The sequence below is a fragment of the Pelophylax lessonae genome (assembly GCF_965119305.1).
Source record: "Pelophylax lessonae genome assembly, chromosome: 2".
NCBI lineage: Eukaryota > Metazoa > Chordata > Amphibia > Anura > Ranidae > Pelophylax > Pelophylax lessonae.
Window position 1 is genome coordinate 488,321,678 of NC_138769.1, and position 22,152 is coordinate 488,343,829.

The following is a 22,152-nucleotide window of genomic DNA, read 5'->3' on the forward strand; positions in this document are numbered from 1 at the left end:
GGATGGCGGCCGCGCGGAGGAGGGTGGGCGGAGAATTTACCGGCAGCATCTATGGGGGTGGCACTGTCCCTCCCCTCCCTCCCCCCTGGCAAAGTACGCCGCCGTTGCCGCCGTCGCCACCCTTCAGCAGCTGAAGTGAAAGGCGAGCCGCAAGTGAAAAGTCTGTTTTTTTCTTCAAGCCGCCGGCCGCCTGGGACTGCTTGTGTGCGACGGGCGGTGGAGGGCGGAAGGATACAGAACGTTGCCGGTACCCGGCCGGGACTCGGGAGGACGGGTTGGGGGGGGGGTTTCGTGCGGGGGGGGGGGGGGCGGCTTTTTTGCCGCCCCCCCGCAAAGTGCCGCCCTAGGCCTAGGCCTAGATACAGCACTGGGTAAAGAGCACTAAGAAGAAGCACCCCATAGATTTACACGGTGAGAGGTGGAGTTATAAGACTGAAACACCTGAAAAAGGAAGAATACCTCCCGTGAATTTTTGTTTGCTTGGGACACATAAAGCACTTTATAGACATTGGAAGCACTTGATTTGCAAACAGTGAAATACACCAAATTATTCACCTGTGATTGTTTTGAGCACTGAACACTGTATTGTCACTTATATGAGTATATATTTTTTAATCACCGTATAACAATAGAGATACCATTTTAAGCACCTTTTTGGTCATTAACTGGATAAGCATTGTTGCACTTTAAATGTATAGATCTATTATGGTTTACTGATTACTTTAAGACCTACCGTTTGATTGGAGATTCATATTGATTTGTTTAGAAGACATCACAAATTATTTGAGCACTATCACAGCTATTTATTTATTCTGATTTATATATATATATTACACCACTATTCACATATTTATTTAATATTACCTCCCTGAAGCGCGGTACTCCCCTACTCCCCCCCCCCCCCCCCCCACCCAGCCTTTTTACTGTATGGTTTACAGAATTGGTACACGCAGCATTAAGGGCATCCTCACCAATAAATCCTCAAGACAGCGCGAGACTCATGCCCCGTACACACGTGCAGATTATCTGAAGACTTTTGTCTTCAGATTTACCTTTTCTATGTAGTGCAAGGGCCTGCCGGATTGCATACAAATTGAAAGTGTTTAGGTTTGACCTCATATTATATGGTTTTGGTAAGTCTGCAGACAAAAGTCTTCAGATAATCTGCACGTGTGTACGGGGCATCATACTCGCATTCATATCAGAATTTAAAAAGCTTGTCAAAGCTGTCAGAAAATGGGGGCGGAGACCTGAAATTGAGTTCTCACAGCTGATTGGAGGGATGGGACGCACACCCCTTCACATAGGAACAGTGCAGAGGATGTTAATCATTTAAAGCATGAGTGTCCAACCTTTTGGCTTCTCTGGGCCACATTGAGTGTAAAGAAATTTTCTCGGGCCGCATTTAAAATATATACTATAGTTAAGGTATATAAGTAATAAAACACTGCTGCGCCCTTCCCGTGCCCCCCCCCCCAGCACTAATTTAACACAACTAGTGGATGATCCCCTCCGTCCGAGGCAGCCTCTGCCAACCATTAGTTGGAAGCTGCTGTGGCCATACCCCCAACTCGACTTCCTTCCTCCCCAGCAAAAAATAAAAAATTGCCAGGGGGCAGTGGGCCGCATTGCCTGTGGTTCCGGGCCGCATGCGGCCCCCTGGCCACAGGTTGGACATGCCTGATTTAAAGCTTCCTCCCCTTTCACCTTTTTTCTCTTGGTATCAACAGGAAAACTTGTCAGAAATGATTCATGCAGATAGTAGAGGAACCAAGCAGCAGACAGAAATGACACTTGGGATTGTTTTACTAAAACTAGAGAGCGCAATATCTGGTGCAACTCTGCATAGAAACCAATTAGCTTCTAGGTTTTTTTTTTATGTCAAAGCTTAACTGAACAAACTAAAGTTAGAAGCTGATTGGTTACCGTGCATAGCTGCACCAGATTATGTACTCTCCAGTTTTAGTAGACGAAACCATTAGTGTGAGACAAGTACACGCTATAGAGGGATGTGCTTTGTTCATATTTAATGTGAGGTTTAGAACGACCTGAAGAGTTGACTTATTGATGTGAAAAAAATTATACAGATGGAAAATTTAATAGAAAAACCAGAAGCCCCTATAGCTGGATACACACTATCCAACTTTCGTGGTTAGATTTCCTTCAGATTTACATTTTCTATGTAGTGCAAGGGCCTGCCAGATTGCATACAAATTGAAAGTGTTTAGGTTTGACCTCATATTATATGGTTTTGGTAAGTCTGAAGGAAAAAGTCTTCAGAAAATCTTATAGTGTGTATGGCCCATATCTGTATAGTTATCCCCACCTAGTGATTGTAATCATCAAAGCAAAAGTCCTCATGTCAGCCAGGCAAATGGCATTTTAGGAATGAAAACTTGGCAGTGCTGGCTTTCTGATTTTCCAGTGACCGATTACTTTTGTTGCCTTTTTGAAAGCAGGAATATGTGCCAGCAGATGTTACCTTCCTCCCTAGTCTTGATTAAAGTAGTATTTTTTTTTTTTTTTTTAAGTTCTTTTGTAAAATGGATGTGATGTAAGTAATGTATTATGTGACTGGAGAGCCAAAGGATTGAGTGAAAAACAGATAGTCATTAAGCAGTGTTGGAATCGAAATGATGTGTTCACTGTATGAGAGAGAAGAATGTGTATGCACCTCAAACTGGGGGCGACTCAGTGTGACTCATTCTCATCATCTTCACCGAAGAAGGTGGAGGAAACCGCATGAGGCTATCACTGTTATTATAGTATAGAATATTTGCCTCATTCTCTTTCAACACTTGTCATTAAAGCAGACACTTTCTAAAAGTGTAATGTGAAAGTCACAGCAGAATGTGTGATCCAGTCACATTTAATTAAGGAATATATAAGATGCAATTTTCTTACAGCTGTTAGTTGGGTTTAATTGCTATTTTACTAAGCCAGCACAGTTCATGTCATTCATATTAATCATGTACCTAAAGTATCAGCTAATATTGCAACACTGCCCTGACCCAAAGCATAATGTTATCATAGTCCAAGACTGGTGGGTGGGCTGCTTGGAATTCCAGCTGTAGTATGCTTCCTTCAGACCCAAAATAATGTCAAATCAAAGCATCCAACAATGTAGGGTTCTCAAATACTATATGCACAGATCTGACTGTGCGATTAAGATACAATATATGAAAATACACAGCAGCTAATAATGTCCTATAATACAGTACATTGGCTACAATTGTATCATAGAGACTGAGCTTAGAGGTAAGGCAATGTCAACAGTGCATATAGCTATTATTTTGTTTAAAACTAATTTGAATTGGTTTAGAACATGGGTGTCCAACCTTTTGGCTTCTCTGGGCCACATTGAGTGTAGAGAAATTTTCTCCGGGCGCATATTAAATATATACTATAGTTAATGTACGCAAGTAAAAAACACTGCCGCCCCCCCCCCGCACTAATTAAACACAACTAAAGGATGATGAAATAAAATGGAATCAGTATACAGAGGTTTACTTCTCAGAGATATTAAAGGAACACTCTAACCACCATGACCACTTCAGTGATTTGAAGTGGTCATGGTGGTAGGAGTCAGAAACACTGCACATGCTGGGATATTTACAGTTATGTGATGAAACCTAGCACATATGACTTAGGCAACCAGAAAATGTCATGTCCTTATTCATACATGTATGAACAAGGACATAACATATTATGACAAAACACAACTAGTTATTAAAAAACATATTGCAACAATTTACACACGCTAATGCACATCCCTTTTCTACTTAATTTTGCAGATTGCTGGCGGTTACTGCTGGTGGGTAATGCTGGTCATGACGTCATGTACTGCTGGAGGAAGCAGCGGCTGCAGTGGAGAGCAGAGCCGCTGATTCCTGTATGGCTCCTGTCACAGGCACCATGCATTTCATATCACTCTGCCTGTGACAGAGCCGGAACTATATAGGAAGCAGCGGCTCTGTCACTGACTGTAGACATCCTAAGTCTCCCGCGGCAGCTGGGAGATTGCACGGCGCTTGCAGCCTAGTGCTTGCCCATCCAATGCAGCCTAAACAGTGCCCATCCTATGCAGCTTCACCAGTGCGTGCCCATCCAATGCAGCCTTATCAGTGCCCATCCAATGCAGCTTCACCAGTGCATGCCCATCCAATGCAGCCTAATCAGTGCCCATCCAATGCAGCCTCCTCACCAGTGCATGCCCATCCAATGCAGCCTCACCAGTGCCCATCCAATGCAGCCTCACCAGTGCCCATCCAATGCAGCCTCACCAGTGCATGCCCATCCAATGTAGCTTCACCAGTGCATGCCCATCCAATGCAGCCTGATCAGTGCCCATCCAATGCAGCCTCACCAGTGCATGCACATCCAATGCAGCCTGATCAGGGCCCATCCAATGCAGCCTCACCAGTGCATGCCCTTCCAATGCAGCCTCACCAGTGCATGCCCTTCCAATGCAGCCTCACTAGTGTGTGCCCATCTAATGCAGTCTGCAATGAAGAGAGAGGAGAGCCACTGGATTACACGGAGCGGCGATCTCCCGCTTACCCGGCGACCGCTGTCATATGAAGTCCTGACTCCTGGACAGTCTCCTATGATAGAGGTCACCAATGTGCTGTCTATCATATGAGCCAGTCCAGGAGGCGGGGCTTCGTATAAGAGTGGCTGCCAGGTAAGCAGTAGATCCCTGCTCTGTTTGTAATCCACCGGCGCTTGCCCCCTCTCCCCTTCCCTCCAAGGCAGCCTCTGCCTACCGTTAGTTGAAAGCTGCTGTGGCCGTGCCCCCGACTCGACTTCCTTCCTCCCCAGCAAAAAAAAATAAATTGTCAGGGGGCAGTGGGCCACATTGCCTGTGGTTCTGGGCCGCATGCGGCCCCCGGGAAGCAGGTTGGACATGCCTGGTTTAGAACAAGCACTTTGTTTCAGGTGTTGTCAGTCACACAAGCCCTTTTTGCATTTTGAATCAATGTGTTACACACATAATAAAATAGTCTGAGTTGTTGGCGGTTAGGTTAAAGCAAGAGCCTGAGTGTAGACGTTCACTCAGGCATCCTCAGTTCCATCATTAAAACTGCTAAAAAAAAATTGAGACTGAATCCTTTTGCATCAGGTTTTACAGATTGGATATAAAGGGATGGCATTTATTTACATTGATTTCTGCAAAAATGAGAGAGAGGACGCAGACATTTTCAGTTGTCTCTATAAATGGGAGGACATAAACTGACTCCGATATAACATCTATCCGCCCTTAGAATTACATGGTTGTTCATTTGCATCCATCTTAAAAACTGACAGATGGATCCAGACTGAACACTCGTGTGAAAGGGCCCTTATCGCACACGTTTGAATGTTGTATTTGGTGCACAGGGAGCTCAAAAAAACAGGAGTAAAAGGCAAGTCTGGTCTTCTATGCAATTTCCATTAAAAAATCCAGGCTCATCTTGAATGGCCAACAAAGCGTTACAGTAGGAGTTGTATTTGAAATAATAAATACATAATACACACAGTCAAATTTTTCACGCTCGGAGTCTGGGGTGCTTACCCCTTGAAGACTAAGCCTTTTTCTGACACTTCTTGCTTAGAAGTTAAAATAAAGGAGTACTCAATTGTCTCCGTCGCAAGTGCACTAATACGGCTACTATGACCTCAAGCAAGTTAAAAATCAATATGTTTTGCTATAAAATTACTTGGAACCCCCAAACATTATATATAATGTTTTTTTAGCAGAGACCCTAGAGAATAAAATGGCAGTTGTTGCAATATTTTATGTCACACTGCATTTGAGAAGCAGTCTTTAAAACAAAAATGTAATTGTATAATGTGAAAGATAATGTTACGCAGAGTAAATAGTGATACCTAACATGTTCTGCTTTAAAATTGCTCACACTTGTGGAATAGCGATAAACTACGGTACGTAAACATTTTTAAAGCATCACCTACGGAGACTTTTTAACGATTACCAGTTTAGAGTTAGGGGAGAATTAGTGCTAGAATTATTGCTCTCACTCCTAATGATCGCACCAATACCTCACGTGTGGTTTGGACACTGTTCACATTTGCGGGCGCGACTTACATATGCGTTAGCTTCTGCACGCGAGCACAGAGTGATGGGACGCTTTAATTTTTTTTTTCATATTTATTCAATTTTTTTATATTTTCACTCCCTTTACATTTTTTATTTATTTATTTTTTAATCACTTTTATTGCTGTCACAGGGATTGTAAACATCCCTTGTGACAGCAAAAGTCACGTGACAGGTCTTTTTTTTTTTTTTTTTAGGCTACATTCACACCTGAGCGTAGCGTTTTCGCGCGTTTTTTACAGCGATTTTACCGCGATTTTTACTGCGATTTACAGGCGTTTTTTGTGCAGCCGTTTTTTGATTGAATAGATACCAATGGAAAACGCCTGTAATCTGCCCAAAAAGAAGCTCATGTACTTTTTGGAGCGTTGGGTGTTTTGTAAACAGCGTCAAAACGCTCAGATGTGAACAGGGGCAATTGAAATAAATAGGAATTGTCTAGTTGGGCGTTTTGAGAGCTGATCCTAGAGCAGAAAAACTCCCCAAAAACGCCTAGATGTGAACGGAGCCTTAGGGATCTGGGGTTCATAAGACCCCAAATCCCTTCTTTGCATTTAAAAGCATCCCAAAGGTCAAGTTTGGCTGTTTTGAATACTGCCTTTTTTATTTTAATCTGGTGCCTTTAAGGCTCCAGTAAACTGGAAGTGATATCATGACATCGCTCCCGGGTTACTAGATCCGATTTCGGCTTTGTTTGGGTCTCTGTCCAGTCGTGGAAGGCGGCGGGAGGGGGGCCCCCCTCCCACTGCTTGTAGTAACAGCTGAGCGGCTGCTTAGCTGCGGTTGTTAGCACAAGAAAGCCGATCGTCAACACTAAAAGACAGTACAACCACTTGAAGCAGAAGGCTGCGTTTTTGCATTAGGTCAACGTGAAGGGTTTAGGATGGTGCTTAAGTGAATTTTTTCTCTTGTAGTGCTTTCGAATGGACAGGAATGCTTAAGTTCACTGCAGCACATCGTGCTGCTGTACAGCTACATGAAGTTTTAAGCGTCACTTTTGTATATTTAAATTTTAAACCAAAAAAGGGAGCTGTGTGATGCGCTGACTTGCGCACCACACACACCCCTACCTCAGTCAGAATGGACAGCTGCTGGAGGGTAAAGCGCTATGTCAGCTTTTTGTTCAGTGTGAGTTGATCCTTGTTTAAGCAAATTTTGCTTTAAAAGAGATTTATGGCTTTTTTTAAAAATTTTCCCCAATCATACTTTCCTAGGTTGATGCAGCATTGGTCCCCTGGTGCCTCTACACTGACAACCCGAGTGATCGAACACCGCTGATCGCTCAGTTCTGATAGCTCCCCAAGCAGAGAGCTGCTGACTGTTACTCATTCGCTCACTGGAGCTGTGGAAGGGGCGCGGAGCAGCCGGCTCAGACTCTCAACAGCTCGCTGAGAGATTGAGCCGGGTGTCCGTGCAGGCTCCTGGCAGATCCTGACTTCCATTTTCTTGATGATGCGGTGCCTGGACTGACTTCTGTGACATCAGTAGAGAGCTTACTTAAGCCCGCTCTCTGCTGAAAATGGGTCATAGGAGTGCAAAACAAACTGCACCCCTGTGATCCTTGGCTTTGGCTGTACATCTCCTTTCCTGTACATCTCAAACTTCGCTCTCTTAATCAACATTGACTATTTGTATTCCTTCTGCTGCTAGCATTAGTAAATAACTAGGAAAGTTATTTTTTTTTACTTGTTTTAATTTCTTCATTTCTGGTTTCTAGGCCTAGGCAAATGATGTCCTATATCCAAGCAGTCCTCAGGGGAAAGTGTTTTCTCAGTTAAGCACACCCTCCTGCATGTATATGCTCAGGGCAGATGGATTCCAGGAAGTAAATGCTACATGAATCATAAAGCATGGAGACATAGATAGATGGGGAGTTTACTTTGAATATTAAAAATTTGTGTTTTTGATTTCTGGTTCTCAGATGCAGTGTAGTTCCACTTTAAATTCATTTTCCTTCCTGTGAAATTAATCTGTGCATTTTTTAGATTTTCTGTCTGTCTTTTCTTTTCCTTTCACAGTTCATCTTATAGGGCTTCTAGTAATCATTTGTTTAGATGATTGGAATGACTTGCTTTTTATGCAGGAACACCTAAAAATTTGTGAAAACAAAACAAAAAAATGAATGGTTGAATAGCCTTGAAAAATATAAAAGAAGACTTGTTCTTGGATCTGTCTTGTTTTCTACTGTCTTATATGTAGGTGCTCCTCAGTGTTAATTTCGTCGACTAAATGAACACAATTTTAGTCGACTAAAATATGACTAAAACAATTCAGATGACTTCAATACGATTAAAACTAAAATGGCATTTTAGTCATAAAACTAAAATACGACTAAAACTAAAATGACATTTTAGTCATAAGTCTATAACTAAAACTAGATTTAAAATTGACATCAAAATTAACACTCCCCTGGTGGCCATTTTGAAATTGGCAACACAATTCCATCCAGAGCATGTAATAATAGCATATTAAAGCTTAAACATGTATTGCACCACCGCATAGGTAAGGGGCATTTACTAAGCTGCTGAAAAAGAAAAAAAATAGGAAAAATGCTTTTCTTATATTTTTCCTATTATTTAATGTTGGTAATATATTCAGGTAATATATGCAATGACAGTACAGCCAATGGAGTTTACAGTTTTTTGAGTTTTTTTTGTAATTTAAAGTTGCACTTCTGCTTGTCAAAAAGCAATATTTTTGTTTGTTTATGAAACTCAATTTTATTTATAAAGACTTTATATATCACAATGGCTAAGGCCCCGTTCACATAGCAGCGACGCTACTTCCCGGGGCGACCTCTGAGGTTGCGGCGCGCTGCTCGCCCGGCGACCTCGGAGCGGCCGGCACGGACTTCATAACATTGAAGTCTATGACGGTCGCTCCGGGTCGCCCCAAAGAAGCTCCGGACCCTTTTTCTAAGTCGGAGCGACTTGTGTCGCTCCTATTAGAACGGGTCCGCAGCTTCCCTATGGAAGGCGACCTGTGAGGCGACCAGGTCGCCTCACAGGTCGCCCCAGTGTGAACGGGGACTAAATCTGTCTCTGTAGTGTGTAGGGAAGGGTTAACACCCCTGTAACATTTGTTTTGCTGCCTGTACCCCTGTTTAAAGACTTCCCCTCATTTTCTGTCCCTATGACTATCGGATTTTGAAAATTTTGGGTTGTTGTGGAAACCAGGATTGGTTTCAGGGGAGACACCTTTTTCCCCATGAGAACTCTTACAGTAGTGAACTTCCCTTCCTGGGGTAGATTTCCTCTCACTTCCTGTTGTCTTCCTCTGTTTGTAGGTAGGAGTCGTTTGTAAGTCATCAGATGTTTGTTATCCGGAGACCGCCTGTATTCGATTTTTACTCCAGGAGTATATAATTAATTTGAAAATTCTAGAGAAATGTTTAAATGCATTACAAATAACTAAACATATTCGATTTGTAGTTGACTAAAATGTATGTGATTTTAGTAGACTAAAATATGACAAAAACTAAAACATATCAGATGACTAAAATATGACTACAACTAAAATACTCGTACACACGCACCGATTGTTGGCCGACCGATAGGCAGTCTTTTGTCCAGTGTTGTTGTGTTGGTTGAAATGTGCTCTAGACTGCACCCGAATTTTGTCGGCCAACAACAACCAACTGCAGAAGTGATGTCATGTGCTGGTTTACTTTCCGTGTGTTTTTTCTTCTCTGAGCATGCCCCCAGTCTTGCTCATCACATTTTTGTCTGCCGAAATCTGTACTGACTGAAGAACAATCGACCGTTCTGGTGACGGCCAACAAAAATTTTATAGCATGCACACCAGATTTTGTTCGGCTGAAAAGTCACAGTCGGTTGTCGGAAGCATCATACTAACAAGCAGACAATTGGCCGATCGGACGTTGGCCGAAAATTCACGGCCAACAATCGTAGCGTGTGTAGAGGGCTTAACAAGCTGATAATGGGCCGATCGGACGTTGGCCGAAAATTCACGGCCAACAATCGTTGCGTGTGTACAAGGCTTTAGTCAAGACTATAACTAAAATTTAAATCTGCTGCCAAAATTTACACTGGTGCTCATTCTTATTTGGTTCATTGATTTTTTTTTTTTTCCCTTTGGACATGTACTTTTTTTATGTATCTTTTTTATAATTTGTAAAAGTTTTATAATATATTCATTCAAATTCCTACAGCAAAGGAACCAAACCAGAAAAGCTCCCAGCCCATGTGTATGAAGTAGATGAAGAAGCAGACAAAGATGAGGTGGGTCTGTTCTCCATAATCTAAATTAAGACAAATATGTGTACATTTCTGAAAAATACTTTGATAGCAGTTTTGTTGATGGAACTATAGTGATATATTATGCTGTTCTTTAATCATGAATGTGGTCTTTGCCAATGATTTCCAGACTCTTGGTTGCATTGTTGAAAAAAAATAGATTTTTCTGTAAATATTATACAGAATTTATATAGTACCATCAGCTTGTGCAGCCCTTTACAATTATAGGTGTTGCTTAAAGTTACAGCCTAAACATTCCACGAACACAGGTCTTTTTCAAGTAATCTTAAGAATTTTTAGGCCCCTTTCACACAGGCGGACCGTTCAGATCCGCCTGTCCAGTTTTTTTGGCGGATCTGAACGGTCCTGCCATGCATTCCTATGGGGCATCGGATGTCAGCGGAGACATGTCCGCTGACGTCCGATCCGTCAAATCTGGACGGATGGAAACCCTATTTTCCATCCATCCAGCGGATCGGACGGGATCGGATGAGAACGGACCAATGGTCGGTCCGTTCCCATCCGGTTTCCCCCATAGAGATGCATGGGGAACTGACAGCTGTGTCTCCGCACACAGCGCGGAGACACAGATGTCCTGCTCAGCGGGTAATCGGCGGATCGATCCCCCCACTGAGAAAAGCGGAATCCGTCTGAAGGACGGATAGTGTGAAAGGGGCCTTTGTTTTTTATTCAGCCAGCAGGTGGAATAAATTCCTCCCTCCACACAAACTAGGTGGATCACCAGGACATTTTATGTCACAGTGGCTCTAGCCACACTCGCCTAGAATCAAAAGCTGTTCAACATATCCCTTTGACAGAAATGTATTCAGCCGTTTGATTAGTGTATGGTAGAGCTGCACGATTCTACATAAAATGAGAATCCCAATTTTTTTTGCTTAGAATAAAGATCACGATTCAGCATAACATCATCTTTCACATTATATAAAAAAAATTGGGCCAACTTTACGGTTTCGTTTTTTTTTAATTCATCAATGGACACAGCACTCCATAAATCATAACTAGTGGGTTGTATTGCCTCCTCCAGAAGTAGGACTGGGCAGAACAAAAAACACCTGGCTACGCCCATTGGCCGTCCTCAGCTGGTATATAACCCCCCCTCTGCTCTAGGTAATCAGTTTTAATCTGTCTAGTCAGGAGTAAGGACCTAGGCTCCTGGCTGGGATCTCTGGTCTTAGAAATTTTCTCCTTCCTTACATCTTTTTTGTTTTTCTTTCGGGAGATCTACAATCAACTGCCGGGCTGGGCGAGGGGCTGGATAATCTAGACCCAGTGGTCTCCCAGCCCAGCCAGCGAGCACAAGCTACGCACTAGGTCGGCCGCGACATAGCTTTACGGACAGAGGCTGGCCTGCGAGTTAAACTTCTCGCAGGTTCGCATACAACTGGGCTTGGATCTGAGTCGCAGGGGTTCCTTGGTTGACAGCTCTCCTACTTTGGTGGCGAGGAGCTCTGTCTGGAGCGTTACCCGCACCATGGAAGGATAAATACAGTCCCCCCTCCCCTTTTGGTGGTTTTCATTGGGATGATCGCAGGTAACCTCCAGGGACGGTCGGACCTGCCTGCAGGTTCCCTCCTCCCATCCCTAAATCCCTCACTGAGCTGGGCTTCCCCCACTCCCATTCCCCCTGTCTGGACCTAGAGTCTGGTGGTGATCCCAGGGCAGAGAATGCAGCAGAGACCCCTGGGGTCTCCCCCACTATCCCCACTCTGTAAGGGTCCTGGGATAATGTGTGTCCCGCCCTGGTATTCTGGAGGGGTCCCAGTGTAGGAGACCCCTAGGTGCATGCCCTGCTGTTTGCAGTGTGGGTATAGTGCCGAGACTGGTGCAGAGTGCACAGCAGAGTCTCCCCTAATCGTGTGTCCTACCTTCGGGGGGGAGTTTCCTCTTCCTGTGCTTGGGACATATGAACAGGGATAGCGTCCATGATGATGCTTTGTTGAAATTCTCAGTGCTCTTCCAGTCGGTAAGGTGAGTCTTTGGGGGTCCCTGTTATCGCTCTCTGCTGATAGGTACCCTGAGCCTTGAGGGGATCCTTTAGTGGTGCCAAAAGATCGTTTTTGTACTGCAAGGTCTTCTTTTCCTTATGGAGCCTCAGGGTCACATCTCCCCCACTCCCCCACTCACCCTCTCATGGAGGTGGCAGGTCCCTCGGAACCCCAGCTTCTCATGGTTGCACTGACGGCGGTCTTGCAGTCCTTAGTGTCCCGGGTAGAAGTGGCGTGTGGGCAAAGGCCCAGGAGGATGCGTCCACCTGCCTTCCCCTGCTCAGGCTGTCTCATCTGATTCTGAGCTTGATGCCGCCGTGGACGCGACCTGTCCAGGGGATTTAATATCACACCCCCTGATCCGTCCGATAGTGAAGATGATTCCTCCATGGTAACGGGAACAAATTAAAAAGTAGACGCACTTATCACTGCAGTGCGTGAGACTTTAAAAATGGAGGATGCGGCTGATGTAGCCACGGACATGGCTGTGTCGTTTGGTACACACAAGTCGCATCGTACTCCAAAGGTGTTTACTTATGTGCCTTATTTTGACAGGTTTCCCTGTAAGGAATGGGAACAACCAAAATTGCCCTTTGTGGTCCCCAAACGTTTTGCTGTATGTTACCCTGAGGAGGAGTCACTTTTAAAAAGTGAGCTAGTCCACCAGTGGTGGACCCTCCTGTTTCCAGGTTGAATAAAGCAACCATGATCTCAGTAGAGGAATACCCGTCTTTTAACGACCCGGCTGACAAGAAAGCGGGGGCTGTGGCACGCATCATGTTTACTATGGCTGGTTCGGCATTGCAGACAGTCTCAGTCCTCAGCCCTGGTGTCTCAGACCCTAACTGAATGGGCCAAACTTTTGCGCCAGGGCCTGGGGGATGAGCAGGTCCCCATTGCTTATGTTAATTTAGCAGACCAGTTGGTCCATGGGCTGCAGTTTATTTGTGATGTAGCTTTGGATACAGCTCATGTGCTGTCCAAACTTTCTGTTTCAGCGGTGGGGGATTAGGCGCGTGCTGTGGCTTAAGAATTGGTCTGCAGATCAAATCTCTAAGAAAGCTCTCATTGATCTGCCCTTTCAAGGTGATCGCTTGTTTGGAGCTACCCTGGATGACATAATTAAGGGTATCACGGGGGTGAAGAGTACCTTCCTGCCACAATCCAGGAAGGAGAATGAGCCTCGTTGCAGATGGGGACCCTCCTCCTCAGCCCATAGAAAATTATTTCATGCTTCTGGGACTGAGTATAAGGGGAAAAGATCTTTCAAATATTCCTCGGGAAGTTCCAAGCTACCTTGCTCTGGTAAGCCTAGAGCTAGCTTCTCCGGACCCACAGAAAAGACCCCTTCAGCATGAATGTCTGCCCTCACCCATTATTGGGGTGGGGGGACATCTTCACTGGTTTCCGGACCGAGGAGTTCTTTGGTGAGCATCAAGGAGATCCGCGACATGTTTCTTTTGGGGGTACCCAGAAAGGGTGGCAAAGCTTGTTCTTTTTAGGTTCTGAGTCTCCTTGTGCAGATTTCACTTGCAAAGATTCAGGTAATGTCTGAACTACCTAAGGTCCCCTCTATCCCTTTCCAGGGAATATAATTACCTAGGTCTGCTTTTAATTCTGACTAGGGTGCTCCTTCCTCTGGACAAATTTCAGGAACCACATGTCGTGATTCCCGCGCTGCTGTCACACAGACAGTTCTCTCTCCTAATTCTATAACGTAGATACTTTGACATCTGTGGATGCTTCTTTTGGCTGCAAAGTTTTGCAGGCTGCTGTTTAAGAGGGGCTGTTCCCTCTTAAGAGAGGTTTTTTCTTTAAACCTTTATTTTTCTGATGGGGCTTCTGTGACCCAGTTAAGTCTCCTGTGTCATGGTTAGGGGCCTTATGTTTAGCCTTTTTGCTGTTCAGCTGATGAAAAAATTTACATAGAAGGGCACCAAATTCAGATTGGGAACTACAGCTATATTGAGTTGATTGATTTTTTTTTTTTTTTTGGGAGGGGCTAAATCATGCCATGGAAGACTTGATACAGGCTCCTATGCACTTCTGCAGCAACAATTCACTTAAAATAGTGACCTTCTGCCCAGCTCTTCCAGCTCTGCTCTTTCAAAAACATGGATGCTGAAGACACAAGAAGTGGCAGTCATTTCCCACTTTATCCTTAAATGCAAAATATAGCATTGTGTTACATTGCTCTGCTACACAGAATTCTCCTAGAGCTCTCTGTAGCAGGATAGCAAGCCCTGGAGTTGATTGATTCAGCTCCTGCTCTTAGGTATACGTTTATGAAACAGAGAATTTTTTCCTCAGTTCGCTTCTCGGCTGTTTTCAGAGGAAAATTATCTCCTCTGGAACCCTGTTTATGAAGCGGAGAGTTTCAGTTCTCGTAGGGAGAACATAGAAGTTTTTTTTCTGAAAACAGCCAAGATCCATGTAAAAGTGAGTGGGCTGCTTGTATTCTCATGAGACATAGCGAGATTATAGTAGGAGAAAATCACAAACACTCTGGTGCCAGTTTATTAAGCAGCGGTAAATTACCACTGCTGAGTACACGGGCATTCTCAGAGGAGACCCCCCACCTCATGTTAATAAAATATTTAGTCCCCCCTACCCAGAATATATATATATATATATATACACATTTTTTTTATATGTATACACACACTATATATATATATATAATGTGTATATCTATATGGCAGGGGGACATGATTACTGTGTTTTGGGATCTGATCGAGGAAGAAGGTGGTCAATAATCTTCCTCCTTCCCCCCTCAGTTTTCCCCCAATTCTGTCTTCTCTCCCCGATTCTCCACCTCTGGGCTGGTGAATCTGGGAGTGTGAATTCTGGCACAGATCGCCAGTGAAGTGCGGAGATCTCAGCTTCATAAACTGGCTGTTCCTGTGTCAGTCAATGGCAAATTCTCTGTGTGCAGGGATCTCCCCCCGATCATCTTGGTTTTATAAACAAATGATCCGAGATGAGCTGCGATCTTCAGGATCACTGCTCCTCTCTATTTCATGAATGGACACCTTAGTGCTAAACTACAGCCCTGACGACAACCAGCAATGCAGCACTAAATGCCGTAATTTGAAAACTGTTCTGGGTCTATGTGCACTCCACTGTATTCCAGACCCTAATTAAGGTTTAGAGCACAACTGAGCACTGCACCCTACTAACTCAGTCCAATGCTGTTACCCTATCACAGTTAATAGGCTTGGTTTAGGGGAGACCAGTAGGGTGAGTTCATTAATGTTCTGCCCCTTCTTTTATTGTCTATTCAAAGGCTCAGGTAATCACTGAATAGACTGTACTACTTAGCTGTAATCTAGTTTGCAGAGGGGTTAAGGACCTGTTAGAACTGTCTGGCAGGTTTGCCTGAATGGCTTTTTTTTTTTTTCACTTTGTTGCTTATCTTGATGTAATTCTATCTATTTTGCTTTTTTGTTTCTGTTGCATGCAGTTGATTTTTTATCCGTTTAAAAAGTGATTTAGCCAGGTATTGGGTTTTTTCTGTCAATACTGCTGATTGAATTCTACAAATGCAGAGGATGTAAATTTGTTGCTGACATTACTTCTGTTTTGTGTGGTGCAACCAGGAGATTCCATAAATACAGTAGTCTGAACTATTTTCTTCAGGCAATTTTTGTGTTCTGTGAGCGCTTGTGCTCCGGGTAACTTCTGTTGTTTTAAAGTGGAAATCCAGTAAAAACTTGCTGCTATTCCAATATGCTATCTTGTCCTGAAGGTTAGGTACTTTGCCACCCGTACTAGTTTTGGATGAGACTTACCATTGGTACAGTTTCCCATGGACCGATGTCCAATGTTTTTCTACATATTGAAATATGTCTTAGGTCATATGCCTCTCTTACAGTTTTGATTTTCACTTATTTTTAAAACCTATATTGAATATGGCTTTTTGTGTGGCGTTTGCTTTTTTCCTTCTGTTTGTTTTCTTGAGCATATATTACCACAACCTATGCACTAGTTAATAAATTAATTTTATCCTGAAAAATATTTTCAGAAACCATGGAAATTTGCTAGAATTCTGCTTGGGTAATCTGTGCATTTTTAAATCTTAATGTCTTATTGCCCATGATTTCGCATGTCCGGCAATTTGTGTTTATTTAGTACAAATGCCTGCTTATTAAACGGGTATGTTTAATGAAAACAGATGGCAGTTGTGGCCAAAGGAGTTGGTTATGGTTCTCCACAAAAACCTCAATTTGCCATGAAATAATTACAGACTGCCACAAATAAATGGCACCCACCATTCTTTAAGCTTGGTTCACACTGCTGTGTCAGCAAAGCTGTACAATTTTGCCCTGCGACTTCCTTCTGATTTGATCAGACTTAGATGCTATTTAGGATACTGTACAAGGGCTGAAATCTCACCTGAGTTAGACCAAAGTAGTACAGAAACCTTTTCTAAAGTCGGAGCGATTTGTGTAGTATCAGTTAAGACGGCTCTCGTAGGGAAACATTGAATTTGACATGTCATGTGACTTGGGGTCTCAAGTCGTATCCCATGTCGCAGTGGATTTGACATGTTATGTGACTTGGGGTCTCACAAGTCTTATCCCATGTTGCAGCAGTGTGAACCGAGCCTTAATCCAAAAACGTTGCCATTGACCTAATTATTGGTCCCCCTAAACTTTTATTTTGTAGCACATCATTTTAAGGAAATAACTGCAATCATGCTTTCTGTAGACTCTACATATCTCAACTGTCAGTTTGTCTCACAATTTTTTTTTTTTTTAAGATTTTTTTATTTTGTTTTACAACACAAAAAAAAGAATAACCATACAAGAAAAGAAACCAGAAACAAGAGGTGGATGAAAAAAAACTCTAAATACAACATTAACGCAGCCCAACATAGCCTACATACAATTAAGTATGCATTAAGCAAACTATCCAGCAGAACAAAATAGATCTTACAAATAAAAGCCAAAGGTAACAATGGGTTATACAATTAGACACCATGTGTAATCCGGTTCCTGTATCTGCAGAGGTAGCCATTTGAGGACTGCCAATCCAGCAGCCCCACACATTCTCAAAGAGTTGAGGTTGTTTTTGGAGATCAAATGTTAATCTATACATTGGGAGAGTACTAGTAACTATATAGTTTTCCATGTTTCTAGTGACAAAGGGGCACCTATCCAAGACAGAAGGATCATGTTCTTCACATAAAAATAGAGTATGCAAAGTAGTTTATTATACTTGGAGAGAGGCAAATCTCCAAAGGTACCCAAAAAACAGTTCTTAGGATGTAGAATGTTAGGCAAACAGAGCAATGGAAAGGAAAGCGTTTACCTCCGACCAGAAAGTAGAGACAGAAGGCAGTTCAACATACATATAATGAAGAAAGTCAGCAGTTGCACCACAGCCCCAAAAATAGATTGGGTTGGAGTATAGTTTGAGTCTATACAATCTAACCGGAGTGAAAATACTATGGTAACATTTTTTTTTACCTGAGTAACATGGTTTTTGGAGGCTATAACTGTTTTATTATAATAATGTTCAAATTCAGGCCAGTCTGACTCTCCAAGAGGCAAATCTGGCGAATTTCACTTCAGTTGAGCTTGAGTGTATCTAGGACGGTCTTTCGCACACAGCGCTAGGTAGTAGTCGGAAATCGGCTTATTAGGACCAGAGGAATAAAGGAGCTTCTCTAAAGAGGATACAGAAATGGAATTTGTCAAAGAGCCAAACTGTTTCCAAACAGCATGCCTCAATTGGTAGTAGAAAAACAGGTGAATATCTGTAATTTGTAATACCTCTTTTAATCGGAAGTAACTAAATGTCTGACCTCATAAAGTTGATGTAACTAGTAAAACCCCTTAACAGATCAACAACGAGGGTCCTGGATGGAAGAAAAAATTGCAATTTTTTGTTAACACTTGTGTTCACGCTTCCGGATGATCGCAAATGTCACAAAAATGGTTTTATTTGTTTTTGAAAATAAGGATCCTGAGTCTGGTGTTTTAGTTCTGTGAACTGAGCCTTAAAGCCGATGTTCACCCATTGAGTGAACTTTCTCTCCTCTGCTTACTTTCTCCTTCCTCCTCCCTCCTTCCTCCTCCCACTTACGCATTTGTAGCTTTTTTTCATAGTAAATACTTTTTTATTCTTTGTGCAGTACACCATTTATTCCTCACCTAGACCTAGATGAAAATGACATGGATTGCCCACATTGTACATCCCAATTTTTCCATTCTTCTATACATGCACAGACACATTGAATGTCTCTGCCAGGTCCCAAAGACGCATAAGACACATGCACAGGCATACCACAAGTCTGGCAGAGCTTTGCGACATGTCTGTGCATGCATGGAAACCACTTTCTATGCATATACAGACATGTTGAAAAGCTCTGCATGTCCCATAGACCTAACAGAGACCTGTGGCATGTCTGCACAAGCCAGGAATGAACCACCAGGTAGAGGAGTTTTCAAAATGGTAAAGCCGAGGTTAGCACGGAGAATGGGGATACAGCAATATCTCTTTACCATGGCTCACATGAGTAGTCCTATATATGATACTACTCTTACTCAGTCACTCCACCTTGATCTATGCACATTGTAGGCAGTGGCGGCTGGTGCTTCATCAGTCGGGGGGGCTTTAGGCAGCAGACGGACCCCCCCCAATCACTCCACACCACCATGTCCCCTCCACCATACCCCCCCCCCCCCCGTGCCAGTTTACTTACTTCGCTCCGTGGGACTGACAGGCAGCCTCTGGCTTTAATCACGTGCTTCAAAAAAAAAGTCCCCCATTGGAATCCATGCATCCGGCGCCCTGCATGTAGATTAGGGGGAACGGAGCCCCTGCGACCCCAATGGACAGGCTGCCGCTGATTGTAGGGATACTAAGAAACTTTGTCGCAGACTCCTATTTTTTGTTATTCTGAAGAAACCACTGTCTGTGTCAATGTTCTTAGTGAATCTGTATGGGAGTGGTTTATTATCAATCAGCTGCTGGACCCTCTGGGTTCTAATAAGGAAAGTGGCAGGGTCTGCATCCCTTTAGGCGTGATATCCCTTTGGAGTGTCTCACCAAAAATTATATTTTTGTTGCAGGATATGATCAGAATCTGATTTTGATCTGGGTGCAGACTTCAGCAAATCACACAAGCAGGACATGACATTTCCGGGGGTGTTATGTACATAATTAGTGTACAGAACACTTCTAGTTAGCCATATTGCATTGTGTTTTACAGAAAATTACAGTGATGTAGATTAAAGGTAAGATAATTTGTAAAAACATTCAGAGCGACCCGACTTGCCGGGGCACAGCGCGCACCGCGACCTCGGAGAGACATGCACGGACTTCATATCATTGAAGTGAATGCAGGTCGCTCCAGGTCGCCCCAAAGTAGTACAGGACCCTTTTTCTAAGTCGGAGCGACTTGTGTCGCTCCTATTAGAACGGATCCTGTGCTAATCTATGGCAGGCGACCCACGGCGACTTGTCAGGCGACCAAGTCGCCCCAGTGTGAAGCGGCTCTCAATCACAATGAATTGTGTCACAATTATATGTGTTATTTCTTTTTTTTTTGTTGCTATGTTTTTTCCCCCACAAAAGTAGCTTTCCCCTTTTTAAAGTCTATTTTCTTGTTTGCTGGATAGTAAAGACTGTTGGGTTTTAGCGATCAAATTCTTTGTGCACGACGCGTGTCAGGTTTACCAGTGGAACATATCGGTGACCTTTATGGGATTGACCGCAATAGTATTATTGCTTCCTGTAAGATGGGTCATTAAAAATGAATGTCTCATGCACAAGGCAAGAATACATACTATTGCAATAACCAGCTTGACTTGGTTTAAAATAGATGCTTGCATTTACAGATGCTGGAAATAATTAGTCTTGCAGTGTATTCAAATTATTTGCATTTGCAGCAGTTCTGACTATTATTATACATGATTTATATAGCACCAACATTTTTCGCATTGCTTTACAACTGTTTTCTTGTTGACTATTGTTTTTTGGCATACTGTTGTATGTAATATGGTCTACTTAAAACTGTAGTACAAAAAACACATTGTGAACTAAACAAATACTTTGAGCTCAAAATGAATGTTTTATATGCAGGATGCAGCATCCCTCGGGTCACAGAAAGGGGGAATCACTAAACATGGCTGGCTCTACAAGGGAAACATGAACAGTGCAATAAGCGTCACCATGAGGGTAAGTATCGCACTCCAGTAAACATTCATTTGAAAAATACCGTAATTACAGAATGTCTTTCAGTCTATGCAGACAATAAGTGACTGCAATGTTTTAGTTATCATCCATTGCTTTGTGTAGAGCATTTGTGTTTCCATATATTGTAGATACTTAATCTATAAAGGAAACCCATAGTGAAGAAGTTGCCATTCCTACTCTCCTCTTCTGGAAATAGTAACAGATTTGATTGTACACCGGTCCTAGTGTTTTCTGTAAGTCTAGATTGAACCCCACCCCCTCTTAGTGCTATACCTCACCTCCTGCCCTTCAGCTGTCAAATACAAGAGCCTCTGCTACTAAAGAGGCTGTGACAATTGACTGTTGAATGGTAAGATCAAGGGCTAGTGCCAGGAGGGTGAGGGCTTAATCTCTACTTGAGGAGAAATTGAAGCCCTATATATACCCCGTGCTTGGGGTATAAGGACCATTGACCAGAACAGAGAACTCATTCTTAACCCCTTTGCGCCTAAGTAAAATAAATGTTAGAATGTTACTAAACCCACAACAGTAAAATCAGTCTGCATATGCAGTATAGCATGCTTGTTATACTCACTGTGGAGCCTAGGGGTTTAATCCTTAGCATTGTGTAAAAATTATACCTTATTTTTTTCAGAACAAATTGGGCGTTCATTCCGTGGTAAATGGTTATAGATATCATCTGATTTTTTTTATTTTATCCTCAAAGAAAAATTGGCCCAAAATAGTAAAAAAAAAAAAAAAAAAAATTTAAATGTAGCTGGGTATTTCCTCTTGCTACCATAACCTACCACCAAAAAAACAACCCAAAATAAATTTTTCTGCTCCCGAGGATTTCAGTGATACCACATATGTGTATGTTACTTGTTGTTTGTACCTGTAGTACGGCCCAGAAACAATTGTCCCTATTTTGCAGATTGTTAAAAACCATTTCTCTTTCGTTCATTGATGGACACAGCTCCTGGTATTCATAACCATTGGGTTATACTGCCCCCTACAGGAGTAGGACACTAGGCAGAAAAGTGTTCTGGCTACACCCATGGGCAGTCCCAGGGGGTAAACTCCCTCACTGTGCTATAGCCACTCAGTTTTTTTTCTGCCTAGTCAGGAGTAAGGACCTATTTCCTTGCTGGGATCTTTTAAGATAGGATTTTTTTTCCTCCTCGATTTTTCCTATGAGATCTACAATCAACTGCCGGACTAGGTGACAGGCTGGATAACTAGATCCAGTGGTCACCCCAGCCTGGCCAGCGAGCGTGCGCAGACTTCAGCTCCGCGCTAGGTCGGCCACGACATAGCTCCAATGGACAGGGGCTGGCCTGCGAGCTAAATGCCTCGCGAGGTTGCATATGACCGGGTCTCGGCCCGAGTCGCAGCAATCCTCCTGGCCGACGGCCCCCCATTTTAATGGAGAGAGGTTTTGTCTGGAGCAGTGCCCGCCTGGTTCCTGGTATGGTGAGTAGCTGTCCCTTCTCTCCCCCTGGACATGGGCCCCTCCTTGGGACGGTCGAACCCCCGGGTTTCCCTCCTTCCTGCAGGCATCCCCCCCTTGCCGAGTCCCTCATCCACCCCCCCCACATACGCTGGGGCTTTT

At 43.3% G+C, this 22,152-nt stretch overlaps 1 protein-coding gene across 7 annotated transcripts in view; it reads left to right on the top strand.

The window, feature by feature from the left end:
• The window catches only part of DOCK9 (dedicator of cytokinesis 9), a 490,995-nt gene that overhangs the window by 212,913 nt on the left and 255,930 nt on the right, over positions 1-22,152 (top strand). For all 7 annotated transcript variants that reach the window (XM_082245713.1, XM_082245711.1, XM_082245714.1 and 4 more), the window contains exons 5-6: positions 10,266-10,335; positions 20,448-20,543. In XM_082245713.1, the coding sequence (XP_082101839.1) occupies positions 10,266-10,335; positions 20,448-20,543 (166 nt within the window). The remainder of the gene's footprint in view (positions 1-10,265; positions 10,336-20,447; positions 20,544-22,152) is intronic.